Source organism: Aphelocoma coerulescens, chromosome 1 (genome assembly GCF_041296385.1).
Source record: "Aphelocoma coerulescens isolate FSJ_1873_10779 chromosome 1, UR_Acoe_1.0, whole genome shotgun sequence".
NCBI lineage: Eukaryota > Metazoa > Chordata > Aves > Passeriformes > Corvidae > Aphelocoma > Aphelocoma coerulescens.
In genome coordinates, this window is record NC_091013.1 from 70578744 (window position 1) to 70591095 (window position 12352).

Sequence of the window (12352 nt, forward strand, 5' to 3'; positions counted from 1 at the left end):
ATACTAATAGCATAAACACTGAATTTCTCTGCTCTTGTGGGTTGAAACCAGACTCTCAATCTCATTTTATAATCAGTTTTCTCATGGCATTGCATTATACCAGACAACGTGAGGCACAAATGAGGAAGAACCTTGTTTTAAGGCAGCTGGTAGTATTTTAGTCAGAAAGTCTAGGACTCCCTATTGTAAAAGATTTCAGTGACCTTTTTGAGATATTCTAACATTCCTGCTGTTTACAATATAATTTGAAAATTTGGCAGAGTAAAAACCAAATTTGAGGCCTTTGGGTTAGAGGCGTATTTATCAAGAGATTCCACTCAGATTTTATTGAGTAATGAACAATAGAGAATTGCCAGCAATCTGCAGGCAAATGCTGTCAGCCTGCCAAAATAATAATTGGGCATGAAAATTTTATAGCTGGATCTCTGTGTTATTTCCAAAATAGCGGCAACCAACTCTGCTCTGGGAAGTTTTGTGACTGCTGTGATAAGAGGGTGAGAAGGAGAAGCCAAGCCTCGTTGTACTTTTTGTGTTCACGTACGTACAGTGACTAAGAACATGAAGAACAAGTATATAACAGTCTGATACATAGTCCCCTAAACCAAGCTCTTAAAATTTGAACTGTGCCAAGCAGCCAGCAGGCCTTTTTTCCATAGCTGTTGTCTCTTAGACAGCTTGTAAACAAAGTGAAGGTTGTTGTCTGGGATGGGACATCCTACCACCAGAGTTCTGAAATGATGCTTGTGCAGTCAGTACCATCTGCTGAGTTATCTTGCTCTAGGTGCTGTTAGGGGCTAAATCTGGCTCTCCACATGCAGGACAGAAAGCCCTGCTCTGGAGGCAGTAGAATGGCTCCCACTGACTTCCAGGAGAGATTACTCATCTCACGTGAGTCTGGAGCCTGTAAGGTAACTCCCTCGGTGGTAGCCATGATGAAAAGGTGATAGGACTGGAAAACAGTGCGTTCTCTTCATGCACGGAACTGGTGGAGCAGGGACATGCCAGTGTGAGCCTTGCACACCAGCCCTAATGTGCTGGGAGGACTCTTATTCAGTGTTAAGACCTCAGGAAAGCCCAGCATCAGGAGCTGGATGTCCTCCTCCCAAAGTGCACACCACCAGAAGAAGCCAGGCAGGGACATGTGTATGCAGCACCTAAATTTGTCTAGGAATAACAATAAAGCAAAGCAATAGTGTTGTGGTTCCCTCAGAGAGGCATTCACAGAACCATATTGTGTGTTTTCCTGGTCACAGTCATAAGAGACAGCATTTGTGGATCTGCTGAGGCAGGAGACACTGTGCTATCCATGCTTGTCCTCCTCATGATGTCTCCTCCTTCATGACTGGCCAGTGGCCCTGGCTGCATTCCAAAGCACCTGCTTGGAAGCAGCTGCAGAACAGGTCCAGGGATTCTCCTGGAACTCCAGCTCACTTCTGTGCTGTCTCCCTATTACCTGGATTCCTCTTCAAGCAGGACAACAGGTCCCCCACAAGGTTTTCCAGCTGACCTGAGCCTTCATTACTAGAAGCTTGTATTTATTTGTAAACACTGCTCAGTGCTGTAAAGCTTGCGAAAGTTGGATATTTCCTACTTAAGAACTTCTATCATAAGAGTTAACAATTACAGCACTGGGGTTGGGATTCAGAGCCCTAAGGACCTGTGTCTACGGCCATCTTAAATCTCCTCAGATAGCCCAGACTTCTCCATGTGTTGACTGGACCAAGGTACCTGCAGCAGCTGAAGGCCAGGCTTGATACTCCAGAGGATCTAAAATAGCACCAGAAACATCTGTTCGGGTACCTGAATATCTCTGCTGGTGTTTTAAGAATTATTTCAAAGTGTTAAGCCACCAAGGCAGTGTTTACCTGTGATGCTCTGGAGAAGAAATGAAATTACCATCACTGAAACACTTGCTGGAGTACATGTTTTGCAGTCCTTCCCGGAACACTGCAGAAATTTCCTGATACACATTCAAATGCATCCTAGATTATTTGGGTTTTATATAGCCACCTCTCTTGTGTTTACTTAATGTGTTTTTCCCTGCCTTTTCTCAAGTCCAGACTTTGTGTTTTGTTAACATTACAAACAGGCATTCTTTTCCCATGTTTTTAAGGATAAAAAGTTTTATGCATAGAAGTGCAGTGCTTCTCTCACTTCACCTTTGACTTCAGTGACAGCCTTTGTAGCCAGAAACTTCTGGGATTTCTTCTTTTCAAAAGACATGCTGAGGAGTTGGCTGTCAGTCATCTGATGACTTTAAACTGATGAGAAAAGCTTTCTGCGACCACTGGCACATCAACAAGGCAAAAGAAACTGAAACAGACTGACTTTGATTTGAGCTATTAGTACCAGAAAAACTCCCAAATATGATCATTAGTTCTCTAATTTCACTGGCAAATCTTTCCACAGCACTGGAAGGGCCCCAGAAAGCATACCAATGTTTTGTAGAGGGGCGAATTTAAAGCCTGGGGCTGAGTCCCTGGCGCCCAGTAAAAAGTAATTTTGATTTTGGTGGAGCAAGTGTGGAAATGTAGCTGCAGACTTGTCCCTTCAGCACAGGCCAGCTGACAGAGGTGCAGGGACTCCAATATTAGCCAATATTCACCACTCAAAAGAAGCTGTCCCCAAGGATAGAAAGTTGGGCTGGAGTCCTTTGAAAATGAAATGTGCCTCTGTATACTTGGAATTGATATTGATACACACATTTAAACATCTTGTGCTCAAAAGAAGCACTGAACATTATTCAGCCCCAGGGTCCCAAGAAAATGCTGCTTTGGGTTGAGAAATTCTCTGTTTGGGCAGAAGAGGAGTTTTGCAATAATAGATGTAATCCCAGAAGAAGACTTGTGGGCAGAAGGCTGGAGATACAGCTACACAGCCACAAACCTTGGAATTTATTTCAACATTGTTATCATGCATGCAGGGTGTGCTTGTGCATACATTATACCCAAATTAATACCTGAGCACAGGACTTTTCTGATACAGCATAACGGATTTATTGCCTTGAGTTAGGAAGGCATATTTGATCTACAAATGAGTAGGTGATACTCTGAGAGGGAATTTTTTTTTGAGGAAGATCCACATTTGCTGGGTTGGTTCTTTTTTAGTGGTGGCAATTTGAAAGGTATTCTAATATTAGAAGTTCTGTGGAGGAATATGTTAATGCCATAATCGTCTTATGTTAAGTGAGAGATTATATTATTGATCTGATACTTTTTTCACGTGTCCTTGTAACTTATCACATGCATTTCAAATGTTCAGTTCTGGAAATTGGCAGCCTCTCCCTGCAACCCAAAAGCAACAGAGAGAGGTCTTGCTATAAAGACACGGGAAATGCAGACAGCCAACAGAGGAGTGCTGTGGACATGTGGCTCTCTCACTCTGCCTCTCTTTATTTTGAAATTCAGTCCTAGACATGGAAAATTTTCAAAGTCTAACATATTTAACTTTGAGCCTCTGCTTTTAGAAGTTGGATGGTTTAATGGATCAGGATCTTTAAGTATAAATAAAACCGAATCAGTTATCATTACCACAGTAGGTTCTCTATTGAAAGAGCATGTTTACTTGTCCTCTGGCTGTCCTTGCACATGGACACCACACACACACACACACACACAGATTGTCATTTCAACTCACTGTCATCACAGGATAGCCTTGGATTTAAGGAGCAGATGTCTTACAGGAACTCTGGTAACATCAGTATGAATATGGTCAAAAATAGCTAAAAGAAATTATTTTAAAATGTTAGATTTGTTACATGTTGGACCTGTGTATAAGGTCCACAGATAGAAGAAAATAAACTATTGGCTTTGGAGAAACTTTTAAGTAACAGCTAAAAGTTCTTTGTGTCAACTTTTTTAAGAAGGTGCCAACTGCCAGAGGTGAGGAACTGCATCTGCTTTTTTGGGTCTTTACCAGTGCTTTGAAATCCCCATTTTAGACCAATTATGTTACAGTCCTGCATAAGGCAACTCAGCTCCTCCTTCTCTTGTAATTTCCCCAGCTTTCACAGGTGTTTGTTTGTAGTTGTTTCCTGTGCTAAGTACGGAAATGTCTGTCAATTAAAAAGCAATCTATCAAACCTGGCTATCAAGTAAAGTGAAGATAAGAGTCCCTCAATGCAGTGGTAATATAGCTGGAATAGATGACCAGTATAATTTCTGGAGCTGTTGCCTGCAGTTGGCACCCTACAGTAAGATAAGAGAATATGTTTTGAACTTGCAAAAAATCATGCCCTTTAGTTAGAGGCTGCTAATCTTTTGAATTTGCTTTGCCCTGTAGACGACTGAACACACTGAACAAGTGCGCCTCAATGAAACTCGATGTGAACTTCCAAAGAAAAAAGGTAAGGGAACTTCATTAAATATGCTGGCTTTACCCTGGCTTTTGTGATAAGACCACCCCAATTTAGCCTTTAAGTCAGTAATGCTCTTAAAAGTAAGTTAAGTTTATTTGACTTTGAACATGCATGTCAGCGTTATCCGGATGCATGATAATGTGAATTGCTGAATCTTGAAATTATAAATAGAATAGAAACTGTGACTAAATACTACATGTGTTAAAAGGGCTCACACAGTACCTAAACTCTACATATGTGCAATTAAATTTAGTGGGTGAAAAGACAGTGAAGCTTCATTAGACTGGCTTGTTTGTCAATGCTATATGAGTACACAGTGGAAAATCCTGCTCAGAAAAAAATCTAAGCTGCTCAGATGAAAATAACAGCTTTTCTTTGTTTCTTGTACTGACTTCTTCCCAGTTAAGATATGAAAATAAACTCTTGTCATCCTTACAAGCTCCTGTGTAACATGGGAGTTATTTGAGCTCAAAGGGTTTCAGTGAGGGCTGCAGAAACAGCCTCTTGATTTTGAGAGTGTTGTAACATGTCCAGCACTAACTGTTGAACGTTTGATTTTCTGGTCACAAATTCCCCAAAGTCCTTGAGTAGTACAATGGTAGTTGTCAACTGTGAGAAATCTCGGTTTCTGTTTTTGCTTCCTAGAGTGTTTGTCTAGTGCTTTCTAAAAACTGCCTCTGAGACCTTCATTTTTGATGTCTTTGCAAATTCAGTCTCATCATACTCTAATCAGTGTTTGAGGGAACTTGAACAGAGGATGGTTTAATGCTCAAATAACCTGCTTTGGCACATGCCCACTTGTTCCTCTGTGTACTAGCCTCTTTAGCTTGTATTTTGTCCATTCCCTGGAGCTGCAGGGACTTCTCTTCAATGCATCAGGGGTTTTTCTTGTCTTGGGTTTTATGTTGTCTTAAAAACGAAGGATGTTTTTTTGTTTCGTTTTGTTTTGTTTTGTTTTGTTTTTTTTGTTATGTTTGTTTTCCATTATTTTTTTCTGCCACTCCTCCCTGTTCTGAATGGACTGAAGTCCTCAGCTGCTCTCCTTGCAGATGACCATTAATTTGTGATGGAAGAGAGATGCCCCTACTTGGTACTCTTTCAAGGGGACAAAAGCTAGTTGGGTCCATACCTGCATAAGGCCACAGAGAAGCAGAGCACAGAAAAATGTAAAGAAAGAGGAGTTGGAGGAAATTTTAGCCCACAGATACAGAGCAACTGAAAGTAGATGAGAACGTGAGTGAGAGAAGAGGAAGGAGAGCCTGCTGACAGGAGGAAATGTAAATGCAAGTGTAAAAGCCAGAAATTGGGTCTGAAATTGGTCACTGATCTAAATAAATCATTTGCTGCAGATACTGCCTTTCCTAATAGTCACTATGGTGATCTAAACAATGAAATCCAAAATCAGCCTGCTTTGGAGCTTCAGCATAACAGGTATGCACAGGACTAGCACAGCTGCTTGAGTGATTCATCAAAATATGGCCAAGCAAGATGCCAGGCAAGGTTACTGTGAAAGCCAGCACAGCATGAGCGTTCCCCACTGCCCACTCTCCCACCCAGACCATTCTCACTGTGGACTGCTGTCTTCCCTTGGCTTCATCAAGATGCAAACAGAAATCCTCATGTATGTGTTGCAAATATGTCCGTAAGTGATTTGGACAGACAGAGATTAGCCTTTGGATTAACTGCCTTCTGCAGCTGTCGATTTATGAGAATTCCTGCCCCCAGCTGGAAAAATGTGGCAGAATTCCACTGCAAATAAATCCACTATTTGCCTTTTGTTAGCATCCCTCTGTATTTTAGGCAAGTACACCCTCAGTCAAAAAGCTGTACTATTTTAAATCAACTGTGACAAATCTGTGAATCAAAACCTCTTTCTCTTTGGCAAATGTTACCAGTCACTCCTCAAGAAACTTGCCCTTCTCATCTTCCCAAACATAATACTATTAACTGGACTTTTGAGTATGCTCCAAAGCTGTGCACTTGATTTCACCCCAGGGTCAGTAGAAATATACAGTCACTGCTCCAAAATGTCTGCTCTGCCGGTGTCAGATGAATCATTGCTTTCAGACCTTCTCTTGATCCACTGTCCCCATAGCTGGTGACATGTGGGTGGGCTAAGTGCTCTCAAAAATTTTTTTTGGACAGTTTCGTTTGTGAGGGCACTCAGATATCTGACAAGAACAGTGGGTCATTCAGGATGTTCATGACTTCCAGAATTTCTACTGATTCCATCAAAAGAAAAGCACAATATGTCATAGGACCCACAGTGCAGCTGAATTTGTAGTGAGTCACCATGGCAGTATTTCAGCATCCAGATACTTCATTTCATATTTTCCTGATTTTGCTTCTGAGAAAACACAAGCATGTTTCTTTATCAATTAAAAAAAAAACCCAAAACTAAGCCTTTATTTAATTGAGCTGCAAATTTTGACACTGAAAAGCCTCTGTATTTTCTAAGTGATTCTTGGGCAGAATGTACTCCTGTCTTTGCTGTGGTTAGAGGCAAAACTTGTTTACTACCAGTATCCATTTCTGTTCATCTCTGCTTTGTCAAAAAAAAAAAAAAAACTCAAACAAACAAAACAAAACAAAAACAAACCCACAAAACTTTTTATTTAAAGTATATTTACCACTGAATTTATTTTATTTCTGTCTTCTGCTCTGTGCTCTCTTCTTGGTGTTTTTTGCAATGTCTCTACCACTCTGGCTACTTTAATCAATTCCAGCTTGTAGAAAATACAGGCTAAATCCTGTCAGTTCATACAGTAATGTCAATGCAGCTAGAGGGATTTGTGTCAGCCAAGAATCTTCTTTAAGGTCCCTTTGGCATATTGTGATGTAGGGCAAATTTTAAAAATATGTTTATCCTATTGGCTGGTGCCACCAACGCTCCAGCAGTGGCGTGCTTTGGAGATATAATTACCACTGTTAAATATTTAAAAGTACCTACCCTTGTGGTTTTTAAAATATCCACTTTGTGGCACTACTAAGACCACAATAAATGGATTTTTAAGTTCCTGAGGCTGTGCTGTCCTTTGGTCCGTATATACATACAGCAAGCTGTGGAGTTAAAACAAAGGTAGAGCTGTCTGATGTGCCATTGCTTCCCTGCAGACAAAACGGCCAAAGCAGTATTAGCCTTTTCTAGCCTCTTCCCTCATACTTCACTAGGTGCTGAATTCTTCTCTCTAACAAGCCACAGAATGAAGATCTCTGTTCATTCCTGTAAACTCACATCAGCTGCAGGAGCACTGCACACCTCAACGTTAACAGAAGAAAGAGGGATGCCTAAACCCAAAATTTCACAGCTATATTTTATTTTACAGTTTGGACATGATCTAAAACATCTGGCTGACTTGAAGTGATAAACTGCCAAAAGTTTATGGCATCAGTGAGACCTGGCATGCTGCTGATCCCAATCTCCAGCTTTTGAGGTTTCACATTATTTAAGGTTTTGGGTGCTCTTGTAAAATTTGGTTTACATTTTTCAATTAGACAGGCCAGCAAAGATCTAGTCAGAGATTGGAGATAACTTTACCATTGAAACTTCATATAAAAATACTTCTAATAATAGACTCTTAAAATGAGAATTTTTCCAGTCCCAAAATAGTCTTTCTGGTTTAGCACCTCATTTTAGTCTGACAGCCTGTCATATTTTACTGCCTTCATACTGCTTCCAAGAATGTGAAGAGCTGTTTGGATGTCATCTAGGTGAAGTTAGTTTGTTCTGCTTTAAAACAAATGTACAAGAATAATGCAGTATAAACCCAGTTCAAAGTCAGGGGAAGGGTACTCATTAGCAACTGTGGGCTTCATGCTGAACATGTACCTTTTTTGTTTGAGAAAACAGATGAGAAAAATATCATAGGGTGAGGTTTTTAATCTAAATTTTTTTCCAAGGCACATGTTCTCTGCATTGCAGAGCAGCTCCTGGAGCTGCCTAAACATAAGCACAGCTCTGTGTGCCTCAGGCTGAGGGATGAGACCAGGAAGGGCTGTGGGGCTGCTGCTGCTTCAGGAGAGGTTGGAGGAAGCCAGAGAGTGGGGCAGCCTTCAGGTCATCAAGTTTGGGGTGCCTCTGATGACGAGGGCAGTGAAGACAGTGGTTGCCACTGTCGGAAAGCTCAGCACAGCTGCAGATGCTGCCCCATCCCAGCCGGAGCCTGGCTGCTCCTCCTGCCCACACCTCCACAGCTGCCTTCTCTGCCTTCCTTCACCTGCACTCAGACACACCCTAAGCAATACTGCTAAATATTATATTTTTACTGTTCTTTTAAGCATCATGGCAATTTATCTGTAGTAATGTTCCTGAAACATAAATCCTGTTAGATGTATCTAGTCTGTGAAGTTTATAGATGTTTATTTTAGTTCTCACTGCAAAACTACATGCAGCACCAGATATTTGCAGTCTTGGATTTTTAAATAGATCACATTGCTGTAGTACCCAGCTACTTCCCTGTCTTTACCATGTGTATCTTAACACCATCCCTGCAAATCAGGATTCCTTTACTTGGACCTCTCAAAATATTTTTTTTCCTAAACAGTCACCGTGGGCATCATTCCTACACAATTCAGTGCACAGGCAATCCATGGAAGCCAAGAGGTATCAATGGGTATCCTAACATGGAGCAGGCTTTTATTCCTTTCTTGTTAAGATGTTTGGAGGCTTTACAATTAAATGAAAGAGGGTGTTATGAAAGAACTGGTGACCAGTCTTTCATACACTTGGTTCAGAGAGACGTTGTTACCTGTTGCTCGCCTGGAGCAGCCTAATCACATTAATTCAAATAACAAGTTAAAGCACACAATTTTAACATGTGCTTTTTTTTTCCAGAGTGAAGATTCAGATGAAGAAGACCTCTGTGCTATCAGTAATAAATGGACTTTCCAAAGAACCAGCAGACGATGGTCTCGGGTGGACGACATTGACGCTTTGCTTCACCGATCTGACAGACATGGCTCTTCTGGGGACATTAAAATGAAAAACACGACAAGCAGTGAGAGCGTCCTCACAGATCTGAGCGAACCTGAGGTCTCATCCATTCACAGTGAGAGCAGTGGGGGCAGTGACAACAGGAGTCAATCTGGCACCACCAGCACTGCCAGGGAGACCTGCGACTGCTCTGGCCATCATGATGTGGAAAGCACCCTGCTGCAGGACTCCACTGCAATAAACACCGCCCTGTCCCCCAAGGATGGCCTGAAGAATGAAAATCCAACACGAGCCAGAGCAAAAACCTTCCTAAAACGCATGGAGACACTAAAAGCAAAAGCTGTGCATGGAAAACTAAAAGGCTCAGGAAGAGCAGGTCCTTTGGAGATCAGTGAACCGGTTCTCCAGTTTGAGCCGAAATCCTTGAAAGACATGCACTGTGTACAGATAGTCAATGGCAATCTCCAAAATCTGGGACAAGATTCAGTCAAAAGAGGGCTTCCTTTTTCTGCCAAATCCAGCAGTGACAGCAGTCAGTCCGAAAACAGCAGCAGTGGGGTGAGCACACCATGTTTGAAGGAACGCAAATGCCATGAAGCAAACAAGAGAGGTGGGATGTACCTGGAGGACCTGGATGTTCTGGCAGGAACGGCCTTACGGCAAGTGGTGGACCAAAACCGCAAAAATGAATTTCATTCCCAAGAGAACTTGGTTGTTCACATTCCCAAGGATCACAAACCAGGGACCTTCCCAAAGGCACTTTCTATCGAAAGCCTCTCACCTACGGACAACAGTAACAGTGTAAACTGGAGGACAGGCAGCATCTCTTTGGGAAAGCAGAACTGCTCTACTCCAAAGGAATCTGGACTGATGGTTTGCTGTCCTAAAGAGAGCAGAATTAGTATTTATGACAATGTGCCAGGGTCCCACTTGTATGCTAGTACTGGGGACCTGCTGGACATAGAGAAAGATGTCCTTTTTCCTCAGTTAGATGACATTTTGCAACATGTCAATGGACTTCAGGAGGTGGTAGATGGCTGGTCAAAGAAGGTGTTGCCAGGTCTGCCGGTTGGTGATGTGTCAGTCAGGGAATCCCCATCACTGCCTTTCCAGTCACCTACACAGATCACTCTTGATTTTGAAGGAACCTCTGTGTCTGATGGCCAGACTACCCCAAGTGACATGGACAGAGATGGAACATCCCTGAATGAGTCCGAAGCCACTGGTGTTAGAGACAGGAGAGACTCTGGGGTGGGAGCATCGCTCACAAGGCCAAGCAGGTAAGTATCAAAATTTTGTATACAAATCCACAGGCTGTGGAATACAGTATAATGGAGCAGAGGTTCTCAGCCTGGGAGTAAGAAGGCACAGGGTACCACTGCAGTTGTGCTCATCCTGTATGGAGATGGGGACTTCCCAAGGAAAGGTGGACTTTGAGGCAAGGGACATCCTGCTATGGACATTCTTACATGGAATCAATGCAGAATTTGTTCAATAGAGCAAACTAAGGCATTTTTTTATCCCTTGATCCACTGATTACATGGTAGGACCCTGTATATGTTGTAGGATATATTTTCAATTCGTCTTCTAAGTTACGCACCCAGATCTTTATGCGTTGATAGCTTTATGAACTTTTTTAATGCACTAGTCTGCTTTAAAATGTGCCCCTTCGTGCTCGAAGAGAACTTCCCTACTCTGCCTCAGCCCCTTACATGGGTGGGATGAAATGATGGTAAATGATTGACTTCTTAATAAAGTGAAAATTGGAACTTTGTTAATAGTTTACAGACCTGTTTAAAGTCAGAGTGATGAGCTCCTGTTGACCCAAGTACCAATGGTGCTGGGCAAAAGCTTTTGTGGGTCCAAACTGTTGTGTGTAGGGTGGCTTTGTAAGTGCAAAAGCAGGGAGAATATACCTGGTATTTTATGATACTGGTATTTTCATGATACTGGTATTTTATGATAGTACTGGTATTTTCTGATCTGCTGTCAGTCTTGTCACACCCTCACAGAGGACTCTGCCAAGCCAGGTTTGCTGCTGCCTGTGTGTGCTCACCACCACCACAGAAGTGAAAGTGAACTCGAGGAAACTACTGAGTAAATGAGCAGTGCCAAAGTTTTTTAGGATTTGAGCCAGAACTTATATTTAGTGAAACAAGAAAATGAAATTAGGGGTTTTTTTCTGATGAATCCAGTATATAGAGAAAGTGCATTGGAGTAAAAAGATGTGAGTGGTTCAATAGCTTGATGGTTATAGCTCTAGCTAAGGAGACACAGGGTTTAATCCTTTTTCAAAAAAATCCTTCAGCATTTAATAACAGAGATATTTGGAGAACCTCATGTCCAAATATCTCAGTGGTCAGGTCAGTCCCCGGGGAGGTGAGGGACTAAGCATCGAATACCAGTTCTGAGTCAGGCAAAGAACATTTGAATCTAAATCTCTCACATCCTGTTGCAAGTGTGTGGGCTAAAGACCATAGCAGGCAGCACTGCTTCCCCAAGTATATGGACAGGACTCACACCCACTTGTGAATCTAATGTAAAAATGACAAAACTCGGGCATTTCCAAAATTAGAGAGATTGACTAAATTGTTTTATTTACCTCCAAGGTACATTTTCTTTCAGTTGACACACCACAAGCCATCACATGTGTGTGTTTGTGTATGTTTTATATATTGCCCAACCCTATCTCAACAGTATCCCATATTTCCTGCCCAACTAAAGCAGTTCTCTGATTTTTCTGTCATTTCTTTTTACTAAAGGCGATTACGATGGCATAGTTTCCAAATCTCTCATCGCCTGAGCCGCTCCATTGCATCGCTTCACATCAGCAACCAGTCAGCAGCACAGCTGAATCTACTGCAAAAATTCTCTCTGCTTCGTCTCACTGCCATCATGGAAAAGTACTCCATGTCAAACAAACATGGCTGGACCTGGTGAGTACCACTGATAACTGGAAAAGAGACTTTTTAGAAGAAAAGAGTTTCTCCTAATTCTGTTACTCTGATAGTAAGTAAATGCATTTAGAAGGAACCATTGACTTCAAGTGTAGGATTTGAAAC

At 41.9% G+C, this 12352-nt stretch overlaps 1 protein-coding gene across 7 annotated transcripts in view; it reads left to right on the plus strand.

The window, feature by feature from the left end:
• The window catches only part of STARD13 (StAR related lipid transfer domain containing 13), a 289013-nt gene that overhangs the window by 258229 nt on the left and 18432 nt on the right, over positions 1–12352 (plus strand). For 6 of the 7 annotated variants that reach the window (XM_069012168.1, XM_069012174.1, XM_069012187.1 and 3 more), the window contains 3 exons: positions 4282–4345; positions 9192–10570; positions 12053–12226. In XM_069012168.1, coding sequence (XP_068868269.1) covers positions 4282–4345; positions 9192–10570; positions 12053–12226 — 1617 coding nt within the window. Of the gene's footprint in view, positions 1–4104; positions 4193–4281; positions 4346–9191; positions 10571–12052; positions 12227–12352 lie in introns of those variants that run through there. The other variant, XM_069012193.1, reaches the window with a different exon arrangement.